A 22,885-nucleotide genomic window follows, 5' to 3' on the forward strand; every position below is an offset into this window, starting at 1 on the left:
TTGACCGTATGGACAGGGCTGACAAAAGAATCACACATACAGTACCAGTCAAAGGTTTTAACACACCTACTCATTCAAGGGTTTTTATTTTCTACAATACATATGGAATCATGTAGTAACGATATTATATTTTATATTTGAGATTCTTCAAAGTAGCCACCCTTTGCCTTGATGACAGCTTTGCACACTCTGGCATTCTCTCAACCAGATTCACTTGGAATGCTTTCCCAATAGTCTTGAAGGAGTTCCCACATATGCTGAGCACTTGTTTGCTGCTTTTCCTTCACTCTGAGGTCCAACTCATCCCAAACCATCTCAATTGGGCCGGGTGATTGTGGAGGCCAGGTCATCTGATGCAGCACTCCATCACTCTCCTTCTTGGTCAAATAGCTAGCATTCAGTCTCAATCTAAATCAATAATAGTTGTTGTGGCCTGGGGACTAGTTGTAGTTATACTGTTTGCAGTATTTCGTGGGGAGTTTACACTCCACTTGATCCCACACTTGTTGCTGTGTCTCTGGTGAACAGCAGTGGAAAGCTGAGCGAGACCATGTCCCATTGAACTGGTGCAGAGATTGAAAGTGGCATGTTGACCATGGCAGTCTGGCTCCCCTCCCCTCTGGTCCACAGTAACTTGAGAGAAGTGAGAGCTGAGAGGGAGAGAGGGAGATACGGTGCAGGAGTGGAGGGGAGGAGAGGGGAGGGTTGTCTCTCTCGTTGTCTCTCTCGCTGCCTCTCTCTCTCTCTCTCTACCCTTTCAGTGAATCTAATTCATCAAGGTCTAGTGTGACCCAGGTGTCCCTGATGGCTACTCAGGCCACTTTAATCCAAAGCGATTTGTCAAAAGTGTCAAGTTAAAGCATAAATGCAATATGGCATAGGAGACACGCTCTGTAATATCGTCATAATGAAGGAGGTAATGGGACCATGCGTGATCCCATACTGTCCATAATAGCTAGTTAAATGTAACCCGGGTTAATGGAGATGGGATCGGCTCACAGAGACAACATGCATGGAGAAATGTACTCACACATATCAACACACACACAACAAAGGACATTTTCTTTTTAAAGTGTATGCAATAAGAAAGAATAGAGACCGAATTAAGAAGGAAGACTCTAGACTTTGGTAGAAATGTTGTACACCATAAGCACAATTGTAAATGTTTTCCTTGTTATTGTCTGTGTGTGTGTACTATGTTATATGTCATCTTACAAAGGATGATGCTTGTTGAGTTGTTTCTGTTCTTCAATGGGATTGTGTACAATGATTCATAAACCTAGACAGCAACACAACCAATCATTGCTTTTAAAAATATATTTTAATCCAATACATAATTTTTTTTCTAATAACTAGCGTTCATGACCTTTAACTCTTGTAAATAACTGAAGACAAAAGAGTTACATTAAAAACAGCAGAACAACTCTCAACGTGCCATGGTAAGTACAATACAACAAACACTGTGGCAGGAGCATGATAGACAGGGCAAGAGTGAAATAATTCTAATTGGGGAGAATGGGCTCGTGGTAATGACTGGGGCGGAAAAGGTGGAATGGTATCAAATATACAGTATCAAAACACATGGTTTCCAGGTGTTTGTGATGCCATTCCATTTGCTCCGTTCCGGCCATTACTATGAGCCGTTCTCCTCAGCAGCCTCCACTGAGATGGAGCTATAGATGCAAATACAGTAGACCATGAGATTGATGTGGTCGTTCTAAACATATTTTGAAGCTATACACTGTTTGTGTACAAAGACGCAATGACAACAAAAACATGAACAATGTAGTAGTACATTAGATTTAACAGTGCATAAGTTATATATCTCAATCATCAATGAGTATGAACAGCAGGAAATCTTACAGATTGTGCCTTTAAGCATCTTATGGTCAACATACACTACCGTTCAATAGTTTGGGGTCACTTAGAAATGTCTTTGTTTTTGAAAGAAAAGCAAAAATAATTTTCCATTAAAATAACATCAAATTGATCAGAAATACAGTGTAGACATTGTTAATGTTGTAAATGACTATTGTAGCTGGAAACGGCAGATTTTTATGGAATATCTACATAGGTAAACAGAGGCCCATTGTCAGCAACCATCACTCCTGTGTTCCAATGGCATATGGTGTTAGCTAATCCAAGTTTATCCTTTTAAAAGGCTAATTGATCATTAGAAAACCCTTTTGCAATTATGTTAGCCCAGCTGAAAACTGTTGTTCTGATTAAAGAAGCAATAAAACTGTCCTTCTTTAGACTAGTTGAGTATCTGGAGCGTCAGCATTTGTGGGTTCGATTACAGGCTCAAAATGGCCAGAAACAAAGACCTTTCTTCTGAAACTCGTCAGTCTATTCTTGTTCTGAGAAATGAAGGCTATTCCATGCGAGAAATTGCCAAGAAACTGAAGATCTCGTATAACGCTGTGTACTACTCCCTTCACAGAACAGCACAAACTGGCTCTAACCAGAATATAAAGAGGAGGGAGGCCCAGGTGCACAACTGAGCAAGAGGACAAGTACATTAGAGTGTCTAGTTTGAGAAACAGACGCCTCAAGTCCTCAGCTGGCAGCTTCATTAAATAGTACCCAAAAAACACCAGTCTCAACGTCAACAGCGACGTTAATGCCCTCGAAGCCAGTGTTGAGGATATATTGGCACGGTTTGTCGCCAATATATCCTCCAAACACCGGCTTGTCAGGCATTATCACTTAATTGTTACATTCAAGGATGGTGCAGCACAGAATGGTAAACAAGAGACGCTGTCATGTGTACAGGATATAGTTAAAGAGAAATTAACAAGTTCAAATACTTCTGAAATACACTATTGCTGACTGTAGACCCATGCTTTGTGATGTGATACTCATTGTACAATGGTTGTGTGTACATTGCTACAACAGTTATCTACGCTAATGATGAGCCGAGCTACTTGGATTCACTGGACCCAGTCACATTGCCCATATATAGTATTTCTTGACAATGTACAGTAACAGAGTGAAGAAAGTATTCTTTGTGGAATCATGATATATATACAGTCCCTCTATTTCCCAGCAGAGCCAGCATGGGGCCAGCTGTACCAAGTCTCATTGACTGTCTTTGTTTGGAATGAAAGCTTTCCCATCGAGTCTGCTCAATAAGAGAACAAAACAAAGGTACTGAAACAGCATAGAAAAACAATAATCTCTCAGCAGTTGCCATCGCAGGGGCTTCAAATGGGAAAAGAGCTAAAGATGAGTCTGGCTCGTCTGGATTAGAGCAAGACTCAACAGACGCCCCCCTCCGACAACCTTGATGATGCAGGTGGTGGAGTCACAGGCCCCCGTACACACTCAAGTTGTACAACTGATGTTCAATGCATTTGGCACAACCCGAGAGTACATCAGTTGTACAAGCTGAGTGTGTACGGGGCTGTTAGGTAGTTAAAACTGTTAGGTAGTTAATGACAATAGGCCTACCAGAACACAAACTACTCACAACTCAAGTAAAGGGGGGTGGAATCAGACAAGTAAATTGTCTATTTACAACCGTCATTTCTAGCTTATTGAATTGCTCATATTTAATCACTGTCAACAAACGTTTAATGTCCTTGTCATAATAATGATAAGTAATGGAGGGGATTTAAAGGCCCAGTGCAGTCAAAAGTGTGATTTTTCTGTGTTTAATACTTATTTCCAGACTGAGGTTGGAATAATACTGTGAAATTTTGAAAATTATGATAATTTACTTTTAGTACTAGAGCTGTTTGAAAAGACGGCCTGAAATTTCAGCCTGTTTTGGCGCGATGGAGTTCTGGCCTGCCTGGTGAAATCTCCAGGCGGTAAATTAGTCGATAGACCAATAAGAAAGAGGGATTCCAATAACAGGTATTTTTTTGTTTTCCAATCCCCACTCAGACCACTCCCAAACAGTCCTAGAAAAATTCTTGCTTGAGAAATTGCTCTTTGCAAGAAGCTATTTGTTTTTTTTCTTCAGAAATTATTTGATATTGAGATCAAAACTGCTGCATTGAACCTTTAAAGTATAGCACTTTTGAAGTGCTGAAATAATATTGTATTGTAGTGGGAAGGGGCAATCAAGGGAGGATTAGGTGGCCATAATTGTATGAAAGGCCATGGAATCTATGGATTACAGAATAAGGACCTTGCTTTAACTCTCATCCTACCGACTGGGGTCATTTCGACCCCAGAGCCATATTTTTGATCATAGTCCAAATGTGGTTTATTCAGTTCTTCAAATGTTTCATGAATTTGTCAAATGTACGCCTTTCCTACGCACGCCTTTCCTACACACTTCTCAGTAGTTGGTTTTCAGACTTACCTTATGCAGGTGCGTAATAGACTTTGCAGGCGTGGTTCCCTTGCGCTCGCTGAATACATTTAATTCAACCTCTGAACACCGTCACACTTGCTGGCTAACAGATTTACTCATGGAGTGTTGATTCAATAGGGTTTCAGTACATTTATCTTAAGCCATCCATTTAAATAGGGGGTATCTTTAATTAGAATTTTCTCGACAGACTCACTAGAATACATAAAGAACAGGTTCTGAATATAGATATCAATGAAAGAAATCCATCTACATATATGCATATTCATCTCCGTTTCAGCACCAACTGGTAGATTTAAAAATACTCTGATCTTGTATATTATTTTGGCACATTTCTTGGGTAGGAAAATATGTATGATTCATTAAAAAGAAATGGTTTGGAGAGCCTTTACGCACTAAATATATTGATGAATCAAAAATGGGGTGGTTTGATTCATCCTGCAAGTTGTCGTATTCAAGTTCAATCCATGAAATATTGGAAGGTGGAAAAAAGTGTACAATAAGGTTTGAACAACAGCTATAAATCTACCCTAATCATGGAACTGTATGACAACTGTCCAGTCGCCATGAACCGTGCGCCAGGCTCCAGGTTTAACCTGAGTCCCATAATGATATAAATACATGTCCCCAATTATTGCAAATGTTAGCCTAATATGATCCACTAATGCGGACGTGACAGAGGAAAGAAACGGAATGGAATGGAATGAAGCCAAAATCACCTAATGATCCAAAAATCACCTAATTCGCCTATACAGGCGTGGCCAAAAGATTTGAGAATGACACAGATATTAATTTCCACAAAGTTTGTTCCTTCAGTGTCTTTAGATATTTTTGACAGATGTTACTATGGAATGCTGAAGTATAATTACAAGCATTTCATAAGTGTCAAAGGCTTTTATTGACAATTACATGAAGTTGATGCAAAGAGTCAATATTTGCAGTGTTGAACCTTCTTTTTCAAAACCTCTGCAATCCACCCTGGCATGCTGTCAAATAACTTCTGGGCCACATCCTGACTGATGGCAGCCCATTCTTGCATAATCAATGCCTGGAGTTTGTCAAAATTTGTGGGTTTTTGTTTGTCCACCCGCCTCTTGAGGATTGACCACAAGTTCTCAATGGGATTAAGGTCTGGGGAGTTTCCTGGCCATGGACCCAAAATATCTATGTTTTGTTCCCCGAGCCACTTAGTTATCACTTTTGACTTATGGCAAGGTGCTCCATCATGCTGGAAAAGGCATTATTCGTCACCAAACTGTTCCTGGATGTTTGGGAGAAGTTGCTCTCGGAGGATGTGTTGGTACCATTCTTTATTCATAGGCAAATTGGCAAAATTGTGAGTGAGCCCACTCCCTTGGCTGAGAAGCAACCCCACACATGGTCTCAGGATGCTTTACTGTGGGCATGACACAGGACTGATGGTAGCGCTCACCTTGTCTTCTCTGGACAAGCTTTTTTCCGCATGCCCCAAACAATCTGAAAGGGGATTCATCAGAGAAAATGACTTTACCCCAGTCCTCAGCAGTACAATCCCTGTACCTTTTGCAGAGTATCAGTCTGTCCCTGATGTTTTCCGTGGAGAGAAGTGGCTTCTTTGCCGCCCTTCTTGACACCAGGCCATCCTCCAAAATTCTTCGCCTCACTGTGCGTGCAGAGTCACTCACACCTGCCTGCTGCCATTCCTGAGCAAGCTCTTTACTGGTGGTGCCCCGATCCCGCAGCTGAATCAACTTTAGGAAACGGACCTGGCGCTTGAAATTCTTGATGATCTGATAAATGGTTGATTTAGGTGCAATCTTACTAGCAGCAATATCCTTGCCTGTGAAGCCCTTTTTGTGCAAAACAATGATGACGGCACGTGTTTCCTTGCAGGTAACCATGATTGACAGAGGAAGAACAATGATTCCAAGCACCACCCTCCTTTGGAAGCTTCCAGTCTGTTATTCGAACTCAATCAGGATGACAGAGTGATCTCCAGCCTTGTCCTCGTCAACATTCACACCTGTGTTAACGAGAGAATCACTGACATGATGTCAGCTGGTCCTTTTGTGGCAGGGCTGAAATGCAGTGGAAATGTTTTTTGGGGAGTTAGTTCATTTGCATGGCAAAGAGGGACTTTGCAATTAATTGCAATACATCTGATCACTCTTCATTTCAAATTGCCATCATACAAACTGAGGCAGCAGACTTTGTGAAAATTAATATTTGTGTCATTCTCAAAACTTTTGGCCACAACTGTAGTGTAATTTGATAGATAGGACTTTTATTTGAATCTAGGTTTCTCTGAAGACATAATAACAAGTTATCCATACCACCAGAGGGTGCAGGGGGACCTTTCTTTGTGATTTTGACCAGATAGACAGATCTTCTGCAGAAATTCAGCTACCCATGTGCTGACCTAAGATTGTACTTTTCTATACTACGAATTGTATGACTGTGTACAAAACCAAAATTACCTTATTTTTGTGCATAAAAAAATCTGCCAATGGTATACAACATCTGCCATTGATATAAATACTTGACATAACGACAAAACAGAACTCAGATACACTCTGGATCTACACAGAGAGCTGTATTTGTCTGTATTCTCAGAAAAGTAGTTATTCTAGGGCAAATCTAAAAATAAAAAATTAAGTATTTATTTGAATACGGGTTTCTCTGGAGACCTAGTTTTAAGTTTGGTGGAGGGGGACCTGTATCAGTGGTTTTGACCAGATAGACAGATCACCTGCAGAGATGGAGCACCTTATGTACTAGCCTATGGTTATAACTGGTTATAACTATGTATGACCATGTACAAAATCAACATTACCTTACATATATGCTTAGTTGCATTCAAAACAGCTCATTAAAAAAAGTATGTCAGTATGAATACTTGGTAGAACTGTAATAAAGAAACCAGCTACCCTCTAAATGTACATATAGTGTTGTATTGCTGTGTATTCTTCGAAAAATAGTAATTCTACTGGAAGTGTTATATAAATACATGAATTCCTATAAAATCGTCGAATATTCTAGATGTGCAACTTGTTATGGTATTTGGGTTGCTATTACATTTGGTTTGAAGTAACTGAAGATTTGGGCATGCTTTCTGAAGCCTACAGCCATAGGCCCTACTACTGCTATTGTTTCACTAGCAACGATGCTCATGCTGGCTTTGGGGTAAGTAAATAAAGAAAAGGAAGCCATATTGTTGGTCATTGTCTCACAGGTTCAATAGATTAATCACTTTTTTAAATTAAGTATATTTCAAATGTTGGTGTACTGCCCCTTTAAAATTGCCAGTCATTTTTACCACATAAGACAAAATGTATATTTACATCAACATTCTAAAAACGAAATGATAACAATCAAATGATGGTAAATTGGCTTAATAGTACTTCTGTGGATTGTACCTGGGAAAAAGGCTGCACATTATTTAAGTGAAATGTATATTCTTGTTTCCTAGAATATGCAAATACCCTGTAATTTTGCGAAAATAAGTATTTATTTTATTTAGATAACATTATATATATATCTAATGATGTTTTGATAATAATTAATTTGATATTTTGCTATGATTGTTGTTTTTTCCAATAGTTTCTTCTTGGGGTCAAAATTACCCCAGTTGGTAATCCATGTCTGTAAAATATATTGGTGGTATGAGGGATAAAGGAATCCTTTGAGGAGCAGTGTCCACAGAAAGGGTGGACTAAGGTATTGAGGAGGGAAGAATGCCTCCTACTGGCACTCTAACACAATTTCCAACAGCATATGGTCTCCTACCCCAGAGATCAACCAGGCCTGACCCTGCTTAGCCTCAGATGAAAATCAGCAGATAGAGGCAGTCAGGGTGATCTGGCCGCTTGCCATACATGAAAGCATTATGTCCCTCGTTTGTGCTACGGTTTCCCTCCATGTCTACTAATACATAAAAAGTCAACCAGGGAACCCTTGTGGTTACACCTGGCATCTTTAAACTAACACATACCACAAGACGTTGGTGGGTAAGAGAAGATGCATCTGCATAGCAATGGAAGGGGAGGATGAAAAGGCAGTGAGGACCGGAGGAGAGTTCAGGGGTGGGATAGTCTTCTGTTGGCCTACATGGGGCAGACTTTGTTCTCTGGGATTGGCAGCTGGACGAAGGATCTGCACTTGCGGGGGGATGCCTCCTCATTCTTAGGCTGGGTGTTGCCGCAGACCGGGATGCGTGCTGCTATGGCTGACATCTCGCCCCCCGTGCAGCTCTCCCCCGTCATTCCCAGTCGCTCCGACGTTGCATTCATGTTCTCTGGCGCAGGCTTGCCGGTAAAGAGCTGAATCAGGCACTTCCTGAACTGGAAAAAGGTCAAAGGGCATTAGAACAGCCAATCGAAAAAGAAAATACAAGACAGGCAGTGAAGACATTGGCAATGAAATAAACGTTCTTTTTTGGAAAAGTTCAAAAAGCACATTCTTTGTTTCTTAATGTGTAGTATTCTGTTTGGTGCCTTTTGAACAGGACCCAGGTGATATCACACTGCCAGGCAATAAGTGGATATCTGAACTGTCAGGTTACTTTAGCTCCTCTTAAAAAGAAGCAGATACATGGCAGACATTGTTACCTGGCTGTGCAGGTAGGAGATATTTATCATACTTATCAAGAGATGCCCAGCACGTACTGCAACACTAGCTCCATAGCTCCACTCAGGAGACTGAAAAGATTTGGCATGGGTCCTCAGATCCCAAAAGGTTCTACAGCTGCACCATCGAGAGCATCCGGACTGGTGCAAAGCTGTCATCAAGGCAAAGGGTGGCTACTTTGAAGAATCTCAAATCTCAAATATATTTTTTTGGAGAAGAAAAATGTTAATACATGATTCCATATGTGTTATTTCATAGTTTTGATGTCTTCACTATTATTCTACAACGTAGAATTCTTGAATGAGTATGTAGGTGTCCAAACGTTTGACTGGTACTGTATATATTCAATATATTCAACGTCACATAAAATCTATTCCAAATACATGTAGATACATTTGCATCTTTGCTAAAAGATCGGGCAGTACACTCACTACAGACTTAGATTTGTTCCTAAAGGAGGTACAACCGTTTGTCATTGAGGTGGTACCCTGTAAGGTAATCCTTTGTACATTTAGTTATAGGTACATAATTGTACCCCAGTTCATACCTCAGTACCTTTCTTACATATAGTCCAGAAGGTACAAAATCATGCTTTTAGAAAAGTTACAATTTGCCCTTATAGGGAACCACAAAAATGACAACGCCATAATGTTCTTAGTAAGTGACAAAAATGTACCTCTACCATAGACCACTTTAACTGGGACAACATAATGCCAGCAGCACTTGTGGATTTGACAGCTCTAATACAGTTTCACCACTGACACCGCCAAAACAACCACTATGCGGATGTCGACTAAAGCGGATCTGATTGAATAGAGCCCTTAATCTTTTTGTACCCCAGGGAACAATAAGAAATAAAAGGAACAAGTAATTAAAGAGCAGCAGTAAAATAACAATAGCAAGACTATATACAGGGGGTACCGGTACAGAGTCAATGTGCGGGGCACCGGTGTCGAGGTTATTGTGGTAATATGTACATGTAGGTAGATTTATTAAAGTGACTATGCATAGATAATAACATAGAGTAGCAGCGACGTAAAAGAGGGGGGTCAATAGAAATAGCCTGGGAAGCCATTTGATTAGATGTTCAGGAGTCTTATGGATTGGGGATAAAAGCTGTTTAGAAACCTCTTGGACCTAGACTTGGCGCTCCGGTACCGCTTGCCGTGCGGTAGCAGAGAGAACAGTCTATGACTAGGGTAGGGTCCTGGATGGCAGGAAGCTGGCCCCAGTGATGTACTGGGCCGTACGCACTACCCTCTGTAGTGCCTTGCGGTCAGGGGCCGAGCAGTTGCCATACTAGGCAGTGTTGCAACCAGTCAGGATGCTCTAGATGGTGCAACTGTAGAACCGTTTGAGGATCTGAAGACCCATGCCAAATCTTTTCAGTCTCCTGAGGGGGAATAGGTTTTGTCGTGCCCTCTTCACGACTGTCTTGCTGTGTTTGGACCATGTTAGTTTGTTGGTGATGTGGACACCAAGGAACTTGAAGCTCTCAACCTGCTCCACTACAGCCCCGTCGATGAGAATGGGGGCGTGCTCGGTCCTCCTTTTCCTGTAGTCCACAATCATCTACGTTGTCTTGATCACATTGAGAGAGAGGTTGTTGTACTGGCACCACACAGCCAGGTCTCTGACCTCCTACCTATAGGCTGTCTCGTCGTTGATCAGGCCTACCACTGTTGTGTCATCGGCCAAACTTAATGATGGTGTTGGAGTCGTGCCTTGCCGTGCAGTCATGAGTAAACAGGGAGTACAGGAGAGGACTGAGCACACACCCCTGAGGGGCCCCTGTGTTGAGGATCAGAGTGGCGGATGTTGTTACATACCCTCACCACTTAGGGGCGGCCCGTCAGGAAGTCCAGGATCCAGTTGCAGAGGGAGGTGTTTAGTCCCAGGGTCCTTAGCTTATTGATGAGCTTTGAGGGCACTATGGTGCTGAACGCTGAGCTGTAGTCAATGAATAGCATTCTTACATAGGTAAGGGCAGTGTGGAGTGTAATAGAGATTGCATCATCTGTGGATCTGTTAGGGCGGTATGTAAATTGGAGTGGGTCTAGGGTTTCTGGGATAATGGTGTTGATGTGAGCCATGACCAGCCTTTCAAAGCACTTCATGGCTACAGACGTGAGTGCTACGGGTCGGTAGTCATTTTGGCAGGTTGCCTTAGTGGTCTTGGGCACAGGGACTATGGTGGTCTGCTTAAAACATGTTGGTATTACAGACTCGGACAGGGAGAGGTTGAAAATGTCAGTGAAGATACTTGCCAGTTGGTCAGCGCATGCTCGCAGTACACATCCTGGTAATCCGTCTGGCCCTGCGGCCTTGTGAATGTTGACCTGTTTAAAGGCCTTACTCAAATCGCCTGCGGAGAGCGTGATCACACATTCGTCTGGAGCAGCTCGTGCTCTCATGCAGGTTTCAGTGTTATTTGCATCGAAGCGAGCATAGAAGTCGTTTCGTCTGGTAGGCTCGTGTCACTGGGCAGCTCTCGGCTGTGCTTCCCTTTGTAGTCTGTAATGGTTTGCAAGCCCTGCCACATCCGACGAGCATCGGAGCCGGTGTAGTACGATTCGATCTTAGTCCTGTATTGACGCTTTGCTTGTTTTATGGTTCGTCGGAGGGCATAGCGGGATTTCTTGTAAGTTTACGGGTTAGAGTCTCCTTGAAAGCGGCAGCTCTAGCCTTTAGATCAGTGCGGATGTTGCCTGTAATCCATGGCTTCTATACGTACGGTAACTGTAGGGACGACGTCATCGATGCACTTATTGATGAAGCCAATGACTGATGTGGTGTACTCCTCAATGCCATCGGAAGAATCCCGGAACATATTTCAGTCTGTGCTAGCAAAACAGTCCAGTAGCTTACAACGCAAAAAAAACAACAACGCAAAAAAACGAACAAGAAACACAGTTGGTTAGGAGCACATAAAAAAACATGAGCCATCTTCTCCAGCTGCATAATTACTATATAGTTTTTGCAAGTAGCTCTGAAAGCAGTGACCATGAGCCAAAAGTGGTACCCGACTAAACTGTACTGGCCAGATTCAGACTTACGTAGTGTAAGCATTTCCTACGCACTTCTCAGTAGTTGGTTTTCAGACTTACCTTATCTTCTTATGGCTGAAGGGGCAGTATTGAGTAGCTTGGATGAAAGGTGCCCAGAGTAAACGGCCTGCTCCTATGTCATAGTTGCTAATATATGCATATTATTATTAGTATTGGATAGAAAACACTCTAAAGTTTCTAAAACTGTTTGAATTGTGTCTGTGAGATTAACAGAACTCATATGGCAGGCAAAAACCTGAGAAGTTTCACTTCCTGTTTGGATTTTTTCTGGGGGTGCCATATTTTCAACCAAGCTCTAATTGAAAATACAGAGAGATATGGATGGGTTTTCACTTCCTACGGCTTCCACTAGATGTCAACAGTCAATAGAACTAAGTCTGATGACTCTAAGGGGGGTCGAAGGAGACAGAAATTAGTAATCACTGCCATGAGGTGCCCACGCATTGAACTGGCGCGTTCACGTGAGAGTGAGCTCCGTTCCATCTCTCAATTGAAGTCGATGTAATTCTCCGGTTGGAACGTTATTCAAGATGTATGTTAACAACATTCTAAAGATTGATTCAGTACATCGTTTGACATGTTTCTACTGACTGTAACGGAACGTTTGGACATTTCGTCACGTTATAGTGGTCGCGCTTTGAGACTTTGGTTAGGGCGTTTGGTAAACAATTCGAAAGTAGCTAATTTGACATAAATAACGGACATTAATGAACAAATCAAGCATTTATTGTGGACCTGCGATTCCTAGGACTGCATTCTGATGAATTCATCAAAGGTAAGGAAACATTTATCATGTATTTTCTGGTTTCTGTTGAGTCCAACATGGTGGCTAATTTGGCTATTCATCTGAGCGCCGTCTCAGATTATTGCATGGTTTATCTTTCCGTAAAGTCTTTTTGAAATCTGACACAGCGGTTGCATTAAGGAGAGGTATATTTATAATTCCATGTGTATAACTTGTATTATCATCTATATTTATGATGAGTATTTCTGTTGAAACGATGTGGCTATGCAAAGTCACTTGATGTTTTTGCAACTAGTGAATCTAACGCCTCAATGTAAACTCAGATTTTTTTATATAAATATGAACTTAATCAAACAAAACATGCATGTATTGTGTAACATGAAGTCCTATGTGTCATCTGATGAAAATAATTGAAGGTTAGTGATTAATTTTATCTCTATTCTGGTTTTTGTGAAAGCTTTAGCTGGAAAAAATGGCTGTGGTTATTGTGGTTTTGTGGTGACCTAACATAATCGTTTGTAGTGCTTTCGCTGAAAAGCCTATTTGAAATCGGACACTTTGGTGGAATTAACAACAAGATTACCTTTAAAATGATATGACACATGAATGTCTGAGGAATTTTAATTATGAAATTTCAGTTTTTTGAATTTGGCGCCCTGCACTTCGACTGGCTGTTGTCATATCGATCCCGTTAACGGGACTGCAGCCATAAACGGTTATGCAGATGGGTAACGGGCTTTGCAGGCGTGGTTCCCTAGCACGCGCTGAATACATTTAATTCAACCTCTGAACACCCTCCCACTTGCTGGCCAACAGATTTTGTCATGGAGTTCATTCAATAGGGTTTTCCGTACATTTATCTTAAGCCATCCTTTAAATAGGGGGTACCTTTAATTAGAATTTTCGACAGACTCACTAGAATACATAGAGAACGGGTTCCGAATATAGATATCAATGAAAGAAAGCCATCTACATACAGTATATGCATATTCGTCTCCGTTTCAGAACCAACTGGTAGACTTAAAAATACTCTGACCTTGAATCATAAAAAAAACTGGTTTGGAGAGCCTTTACACACTAAATATATTGATGAATCAAACATGGAGGGGTTTGATTCATCCTGCAAGATGTCATATTCAAGTTCAATCCATGAAATATTGGCAGGTGGAAAAAAGTGTATAACAGGTTGAGAACAATAGTCCTAGAAATGTGCCTAATCCTCACTAATCATGGAACTGTATATCAACGGTCCAGTAGTCGTGAACCGTGCAGGTTTAACCTGGTAAACGGAATGGAATGATGTAAAACAGGCTACAAATTGAAGGAAACAAACACTAAAGTGACAGTTACTGTACAAATGTATGTGGGTATCACCAATGGTAGCTCCTGAATGTGGCTAACATTTAAAATGATCCAAATGATAAATAAAACGGAGAAAAGCCCGGCATATATTTAAAACAATCTAAAGTGCATACATGAACTGGGCAGGTACAGCCGTACAGAAACCTATAGCTTGGGTCTTTAAATTTCATCCACGCAAATTATGAGGGCAGGGCATACAATAACAATGTGGAATAACGGCACAGTTATTTATAGCCTACTTCACTGTGTGAAAAGGGTCCACAATACATGCCATGTTGATATGACTTACAGTTTGCTTCCATATGACTGGTTTCACATTCGTCTCCAGCGATCATAAGGAAAAACCATCTCAAATAAATTGCTATGTGGATTTACAATCCCCTTCTCCAAACGGATTACTCATATATAGGGTTGTTGCGGTGACCATATTACCACCACACCGGCGGTCACGAGTCATGAAGGCAGTCAAATTCCACGTGACCGTTTAGTCACGGTAATTAGGCTTCTCCAAGCTCTGATGCTGCTGATGGTCATTAGTAGCCTACCAAACTTGCTAACTGCCTGGTACTCAGCACTCTATTGTCCCTCTAATCACTCTGACATTAATGCAAATGCCTTTGTATATGCAATTGAGCCTTAAAAACAGAGTGGTGGCCGTGAGGGACAAATGACGTATTAACCTTATATTTTTAAATTAATAGTTAAGACATTTATGTTCTGTTAATGCTGTGTTTTTATGCACTCCACTCTAGCTTCCTGCAGCTAGTCTGGGCATCGAGGACATGGGTTTTACTAGAGATAGCTTGAGCTGACAATTGATTGATATCTTAGCGATAAAAACCAACAGCCACATTCCATTCTATGATTAGTGGTGCATGTGAGACATATGCCTCTGGGCTGATTGAGCCTGCATTCCATAGACAAGATATGGTGTATGTTTAGCCAGGATAGAGATAGCCTGGAGGAGCAGAACAAAGGCCTCAGTATTCCTAATTATCCTGGCATCTGGGAAACAAAGACAAGGTGGGGTTAAAAATAACACCAGAGGCAGATAACTAGGAGATGAACCCAGAGTGCATTATATGATGGCCCTTAGTCTGCATGGGAAGGGTGGAGCCAGCCATGATAGCATGTTTAGGTCTACTATATATACACACAACTCTGCATTTCTGTAAAAGTTAAGCACTCGGTCCGACAGTCAAGACTGTTGGGCTGACGGTTTCATTATTGCAATAATGAATCGATATTAAATAAAGATGATTGTTTGAAGAAATGACCAAGTCTCTCTCAGTACTGAATTTCCACGACATCTCTACTAAAAAGAGGAGGATCCCATCAGCTAGGCCTACTATATTTATTTCTCAACTTTCCTAATATTAAGCACATTGTTTATCTTTACAACAAGAGTATAGCCTACCTGGTTGGCATGAAAATGAACTGCGGGAAAAGCGTCCTCCATTCGCTATTTAAGTGCATAGATTTATTTTTCCTGCTGCCCTTTTCGAGACAGGTGCATGATAATGGTCCGTTCTAAACAAATTTCACAGCTATATTATTTAGTATATGCAAAGACAAGATTAAATCAATAATATTCTGATGGATGACAATATTAGCCTATCACTTGTGAATGATATTATCACTTGTAAATAATGCCCCCATAAGAAACTGCCATTTTTTTGTGTCGCACACCTCATGTTGTCCGGGTTTGGCCGGGTTAGGCCATCATTGTAAACAAGAATTTGTTCTTAACCGACTTGCCCGTTTAAATAAGGTTAAATAAAAAAAGTTTAAAATGTAGCCTAGCCCATAGGCCTATATGTTTTGATAAGGTTTGTATAACAACTAAAGTGTCCAAATAACTTCTTAAAATTAAGCACAATATATCTGCTTTACAAGGGGTTTAGAGCCTAACTGGCATACAGTGAGGGAAAAAAGTATTTGATCCCCTGCTGATTTTGTACGTTTGCCCACTGACAAAGAAATTATCAGTCTATAATTTTAATGGTAGGTTTATTTGAACAGTGAGAGACAGAATAACAACAAAAATATCCAGAAAAATGCATGTCAAAAATTTTATAAATTGATTTGCATTTTAATGAGGGAAATAAGTATTTGACCCCTTCTCAATCAAAAAGATTTCTGGCTCCCAGGTGTCTTTCATACAGGTAACGAACGGAGACTAGGAGCACACTCTTTAAGGGAGTGCTCCTAATCTCAGTTTCTTACCTGTATAAAAGATACCTGTCCACAGAAGCAATCAATCAATCAGATTCCAAACTCTCCACCATGGCCAAGACCAAAGAGCTCTCCAAGGATGTCAGGGACAAGATTGTAGACCTACACAAGGCTGGAATGGGCTACAAGACCATTGCCAAGCAGCTTGGTGAGAAGGTGACAACAGTTTCTGTGATTATTCGCAAATGGAAGAAACACAAAAGAACTGTCAATCTCCCTCAGCCTGGGGCTCCATGCAAGATCTCACCTCGTGGAGTTGCAATGATCATGAGAACGGTGAGGAATCAGCCCAGAACTACACAGGAGGATCTTGTCAATGATCTCAAGGCAGCTGGGACCATAGTCATCAAGAAAACAATTGGTAACACACTATGCCGTGAAGGACTGAAATCCTGCAGCGCCCGCAAGGTCCCCCTGCTCAAGAAAGCACATATACATGCCCGTCTGAAGTTTGCCAATGAACATCTGAATGATTCAGAGGACAACTGGGTGAACGTGTTGTGGTCAGATGAGACCAAAATGGAGTTCTTTGGCATCAACCCAACTTGCCGTGTTTGGAGGAGGAGGAATGCTGCCTATGACCCCAAGAAACCATCCCCACCGTCAAACATGGAGGTGGAAACATTATGCTTTGGGGGTGTTTTTCTGCTAAAGGGACAGGACAACTTCACCGCATCAAAGGGACGATGGACGGGGCCATGTACCGTCAAATCTTGGGTGAAAACCTCCTTCCCTCAGCCAGGGTATTGAAAATGGGTCGTGGATGGGTATTCCAGCATGACAATGACCCAAAACACACGGCCAAGGCAACAAAGGAGTGGCTCAAGAAGAAGCACATTAAGGTCCTGGAGTGGCCTAGCCAGTCTCCAGACCTTAATCCCATAGAAAATCTGTGGAGGGAGCTGAAGGTTCGAGTTGCCAAACGTCAGCCTCGAAACCTTAATGACTTGAAGAAGATCTGCAAAGAGGAGTGGGACAAAATCCCTCCTGAGATGTGTGCAAACCTGGTGGCCAACTACAAGAAACGTCTGACCTCTGTGATTGCCAACAAGGGTTTTGCCACCAAGTACTAAGTCATGTTTTGCAGAGGGGTCAAATACTTATTTCCCTCATTAAAATGCAAATCAATTCATAACATTTTTGACATGCGTTTTTCCGGATTTTTTTGTTGATATTCTGTCTCTCACTGTTCAAATAAACCTACCATTAAAATTATAGACTGATCATTTCTTTGTCAGTGGGCAAACGTACAAAATCAGCAGGGGATCAAATACTTTTTCCCTCACTGTACATAAGCAGCATGTGTTTCAAGTTTGGGGAAGATAATTTTCACCACAAAAATGCACCTTTATAATAAAATCATTACATGCATAATCGCATTTGCGTCACTTTTGATAATGGTGTTTTCCCGCTAATGCAACACTCAAACTTATAGCCTACTGCCATGTGCACATTGTTGTGCTTATAATGTGAAGAAATAGCCTAATAGTTTATCAACATATTAAGATAAATGTTCAGATCTGTTGCGTTAGCCACATTGCATACAATTTTTTTGCTAGTGGTTGTATTCATTTGAGATCTATCGCATCCCATAACTTTCCCAGACTGTATTTAAAAGATTATTTCTCCCACAGAATAGAATAGTTCAACTTTTGTACTATGGGGGATAGTAGATTGACATAGGCTAGTACTTTTGCTCATTTACTCATCTTGTTGGCTGACGAAAAGTAAATGTGGACAGTTCTTCCAATATCTTCAATATGCACCTCGATTTGTCTGTCTTCACTTGTAGCCTGTTAGAAAGACCCGATCACGTGATGGAGAGCCATGTGAGTGAGAGGTGCTTAGGAGCACACAGCACTCCGGGCAAAGAGCACAATGGCCACTGGCCGCAAAAGGCATGGATTTTTTTAGGGTGCATTACGGCCACAAAGGGGATGCCGCCGTGAAATTCGAGGCATTACCAAGTGCTTGTCAAATTGTGAATGAGAGAGTAATGAAGAGTGTACAGCCTGCGCAAAAAAACAAAGCAGAGCTCATGCCTTTCAAGCAACCTTTTTCAAATCATCATTAGCGTCGCATCATGCAGCCTTACAATGTATAAATATAAAAAAATATAGCCCAAAGTTTGTAGAACAACTAAAGTTACATTGTAAAGGTTTTCTTCCTGGGGTGAAGGAGAGGACCAAAATGCAGCGTAGCCAGTGCTCAACATGTTTAATTATAAGAACAAGTGAACACTACAAACAACTTACAAAATAACAAACGTGCAAAACCGATACAGACCTATCTGGTGCAGAACACAAACACAGAGACAGGTAACAACCACCCACAACGAACACAGTGAAACAACCTACCTAAATATGACTCTTAATTAGAGGAACGCAAAACACCTGCCTCTAATTAAGAGCCATACCAGGCAACCCTAAACCAACATAGAAACACACAACATAGAATGCCCACCCAAAACTCACGCCCTGACCATCACACACATACAAAACAACAGAAAACAGGTCAGGAACGTGACAGAACCCCCCCCTCAAGGTGCGAACGCCGGGCGCACCAGCACAAAGTCCAGGGGAGGGTCTGGGTGGGCATCTGACCACGGTGGTGGCTCAGGCTCCGGACGCTGTCCCCACACCACCATAGTCACTCCCCGCTTCTGTATCCCCCTCCCAATGACCACCCTCCAACTAAAACCACCTAAATGAAGGGGCAGCACCGGGATAAGGGGCAGCACCGGGATAAGGGGCGGCAGGTCCTGGCTGAGGGACTCTGGCAGGTCCTGGCTGAGGGACTCTGGCAGGTCCTGGCTGAGGGACTCTGGCAGGTCCTGGCTGAGGGACTCTGGCAGGTCCTGGCTGAGGGACTCTGGCAGGTCCTGGCTGAGGGACTCTGGCAGGTCCTGGCTGAGGGACTCTGGCAGGTCCTGGCTGAGGGACTCTGGCAGGTCCTGGCTGAGGGACTCTGGCAGGTCCTGGCTGAGGGACTCTGGCAGGTCCGGGCTGAGGGACTCTGGCAGGTCCGGGCTGAGGGACTCTGGCAGGTCCGGGCTGAGGGACTCTGGCAGGTCCGGGCTGAGGGACTCTGGCAGGTCCGGTCTGGCGGAAGGCTCTGGCTGATCCGGTCTGGCGGAAGGCTCTGGCTGATCCGGTCTGGCGGAAGGCTCTGGCTGATCCGGTCTGGCGGAAGGCTCTGGCTGATCCGGTCTGGCGGAAGGCTCTGGCTGATCCGGTCTGGCGGAAGGCTCTGGCTGATCCGGTCTGGCGGAAGGCTCTGGCTGATCCGGTCTGGCGGAAGGCTCTGGCTGATCCGGTCTGGCGGAAGGCTCTGGCTGATCCGGTCTGGCGGAAGGCTCTAGCGGCTCCTGTCTGGCGGACGGCTCTGTAGGCTCTTGGCAGACGGGCGGCTTTGCAGGCTCATGACAGACGGGCAGTTCAGGCGCCGCTGGGCAGACGGGCAGCTCAGGCGCCGCTGGGCAGACGGGCACACCTGTAGGAAGGAGACGGAGAGACAGCCTGGTGCGTGGTATAGGCACTGGCTGCGCTGGAGAGGAGGAAAGCTCTGACAGCGCTGGACAGGTGGGAGCAGCTGGAGAGAGAACCCGGAGAGACAGCCTGGTGCGGGGGGCTGCCACCGGTGGACTGGTACTTGGAGGTACCGGGCTGAGGGCACGCACCTCAGGGCGAGTGCGGGGAGAAGGAACAGTACGTACAGGGCTCTGGAGACGCACAGGAGGCTTAGTGCGTGGTGCCGGAACTGGAGGCACTGGGCTGGAGACACGCACCATAGGGAGAGTGCGTGGAGGAGGAACAGGGCTCTGGAGATGCACTGGAAGCCTGGTGCGTGGTGTAGGCACTGGTGGTACTGAGCTGGGGTGGGAAGGTGGCGCCGGATATACCGGACCGTGAAGGAGGACACGTGCTCTTGAGCACCGAGCCTCCCCAACCTTACCAGGTTGAATGGTCCCCGTAGCCCTGCCAGTGCGGCGAGGTGGAATAGCCCGCACTGGGCTATGCAGGCGAACCAGGGACACCACCTGTAAGGCTGGTGCCATGTACGCCGGCCCGAGGAGACGTACTGGAGACCAGATACGTTGGGCCGGCTTCATGGCACTCGGCTCGATGCCCAACCTAGCCCTCCCAGTGCGGCAAGGTGGAATAGCCCGCACTGGGCTAAGCACGCGTACTGGGGACACCGTGCGCTTTACCGCATAACACGGTGTCTGACCAGTACGACGCTCTCTCACTCCACGGCAAGCCCGGGGAGTTGGCTCAGGTATCCAACCCGGCTTCGCCACACCCCCCTTTAGCCCCCCCCCCCAAGAAATTTTTGGGTGAGCCTCTCGGGCTTCCAGCCTCTCTTACGTGCTGCCTCCTCAATCCACCGCTCCTGGGCTGTGGCTGCCTCCTTCACCTCCCGAGAGCGGCGATTCTCTCCAACCCTTCCCCAGGGTCCTTTTCCGTCCATGATCTCCCAAGACCATTCCTCCTGTGTCCAGTAGTCCTGTGTACTGGGCCGCTGCTGCTCCCCGTTGCTACGCTGCTTGGTCCTGGTTTGGTGGGTGGTTCTGTAAAGGTTTTCTTCCTGGGGTGAAGGAGAGGACCAAAATGCAGCGTAGCCAGTGCTCAACATGTTTAATTATAAGAACAAGTGAACACTACAAACAACTTACAAAATAACAAACGTGCAAAACCGATACAGACCTATCTGGTGCAGAACACAAACACAGAGACAGGTAACAACCACCCACAACGAACACAGTGAAACAACCTACCTAAATATGACTCTTAATTAGAGGAACGCAAAACACCTGCCTCTAATTAAGAGCCATACCAGGCAACCCTAAACCAACATAGAAACACACAACATAGAATGCCCACCCAAAACTCACGCCCTGACCATCACACACATACAAAACAACAGAAAACAGGTCAGGAACGTGACATACATTAATAACTCTAAATTAAGCATATAGAAGTACCTTTTTCTTTGTTAACCGCTCAACACAGAATAGCCGCATGTGTTTTTGGGGAAAATATTTCAATTTTATTCAGCTTTGTTCAATTGTATTCTTTATACTATAAAATAATGCCCTGGAATTCTAAGCAAATCTTGTCTGTTAAATAATCTAGTGTAGCCCACAGGCATTTGGCATAGCCAGATCAGGATCTAACGTAAGGACAACTCAGAGTATGCTATTCTGTTATTCTGAAATAGACTACATTATCTTCATGTCATGCTTCTTTAGACTTATCTAAAATAAATAATTGATTTATTGTGAAGGTGTAAGCTATATTACATGGATTTATTAGACATTTTAAACTGTAGATGTTCCAAAGGTCTGCATCAGTGGCTTGTAGTCTATGCGTAGAAGCCAGGAGATGCTAAATGTGTTTATGCTAATTAACGGTTAATTATCGTGAGACTGACAGTTATTTGTTTGACAATCACCGGCTGACAAACTTTTGTGACTGCCACAGCCCTACTCATATACCTCCCTCTTATCAATAGATCTTATCAATTTATACATTACAGTGCATGGCGAATGCTGTTATTTCTATCAGAAAAAAGAAAGTCGATTATTTTTCCACTTGGAACTGGCAAGTTCGATCAACATTATTCATGGTTTCCTCACACGTAAAGGTGGTGTAATTATGAGAGAATTAAGTCAAGGTCAGAATACAGTGTATCTATAGACACACCTCCACCACACCTTGTTTTCTTGGATCTCCATCCCAAACGAATAGCAGGTGAATTGCATGCTATTCTCATGCTTAAGTTCAAGATCAGAGAGAAAAGAGCATAAACATTTTGAAAATAACAACAACAACAAAAAATTACATTCCATTTAGGGGCACTTAACTCGGGTTGGAATTCCCCCCCTAGTGTGTCTTCCTAGCTGTCACTCAAATGTCGAGGGACTGAAGCTCATTGGCTGAAACTCGAATTGCTACCTGGGGTGTAAATAGGGAAAAATGGCACCTCACAGCAACAGTCGCTTTCAAACTAGCGATTTTGTGGCTAATTAAGGTAATTCTGCTCATATGTTTGAACTACACATTGACACATCCAGCCTAAAGAGAGAGTTAAAAAAATACTAATCACCAAAGTACAGGAGTGTGTCTTTAAATCAGCCATGGGGGGCAATTTAATGCAAGATTAATTATTTTATTTTATTGTTAACATTTCTAGCCTGTCTATCTATGGATAACAGGGTTGACGTGTTATGCTTGTCCCTCTCAGTTTTACACCACAAAACACCAAAACATTTGAACCAGCTCACCTGCTTTAACACTATGATTTGACTATTGATGTTCAATGTTTAATTTGAAGGAGAAAATGAAATAGTAATCACATGCAATAAATAATAATGTTCAGAAATAACTTTGTCAAAACAACAAAATAACTAGGGATTTACAATAATGGTGAAATAATAGAGTATTTTTGTGGGTTAGTGGGTTAAAATCTTCATAGAAGTCACAGAGGGTGCATGGAGGGACATGTTAAAATGCAGAATTTTGTCACTTCAACCAATTTTATTCT

General features: G+C 43.0%; 1 protein-coding gene across 1 annotated transcript in view; it reads right to left on the reverse strand.

Annotated features, from left to right (window-relative positions):
- Nucleotides 1-1,361: 1,361 nt before the first annotated feature.
- The window catches only part of LOC139570708 (vertebrate ancient opsin-like), a 37,184-nt gene continuing 15,660 nt past the window's right edge, over nt 1,362-22,885 (reverse strand). The window contains exon 5 of the mRNA XM_071392838.1: nt 1,362-8,643. Coding sequence (XP_071248939.1) covers nt 8,407-8,643 — 237 coding nt within the window. The 3' untranslated portion in view covers nt 1,362-8,406. The remainder of the gene's footprint in view (nt 8,644-22,885) is intronic.

This window comes from Salvelinus alpinus, chromosome 3 (genome assembly GCF_045679555.1).
Source record: "Salvelinus alpinus chromosome 3, SLU_Salpinus.1, whole genome shotgun sequence".
In the NCBI taxonomy this organism is placed as follows: domain Eukaryota; kingdom Metazoa; phylum Chordata; class Actinopteri; order Salmoniformes; family Salmonidae; genus Salvelinus; species Salvelinus alpinus.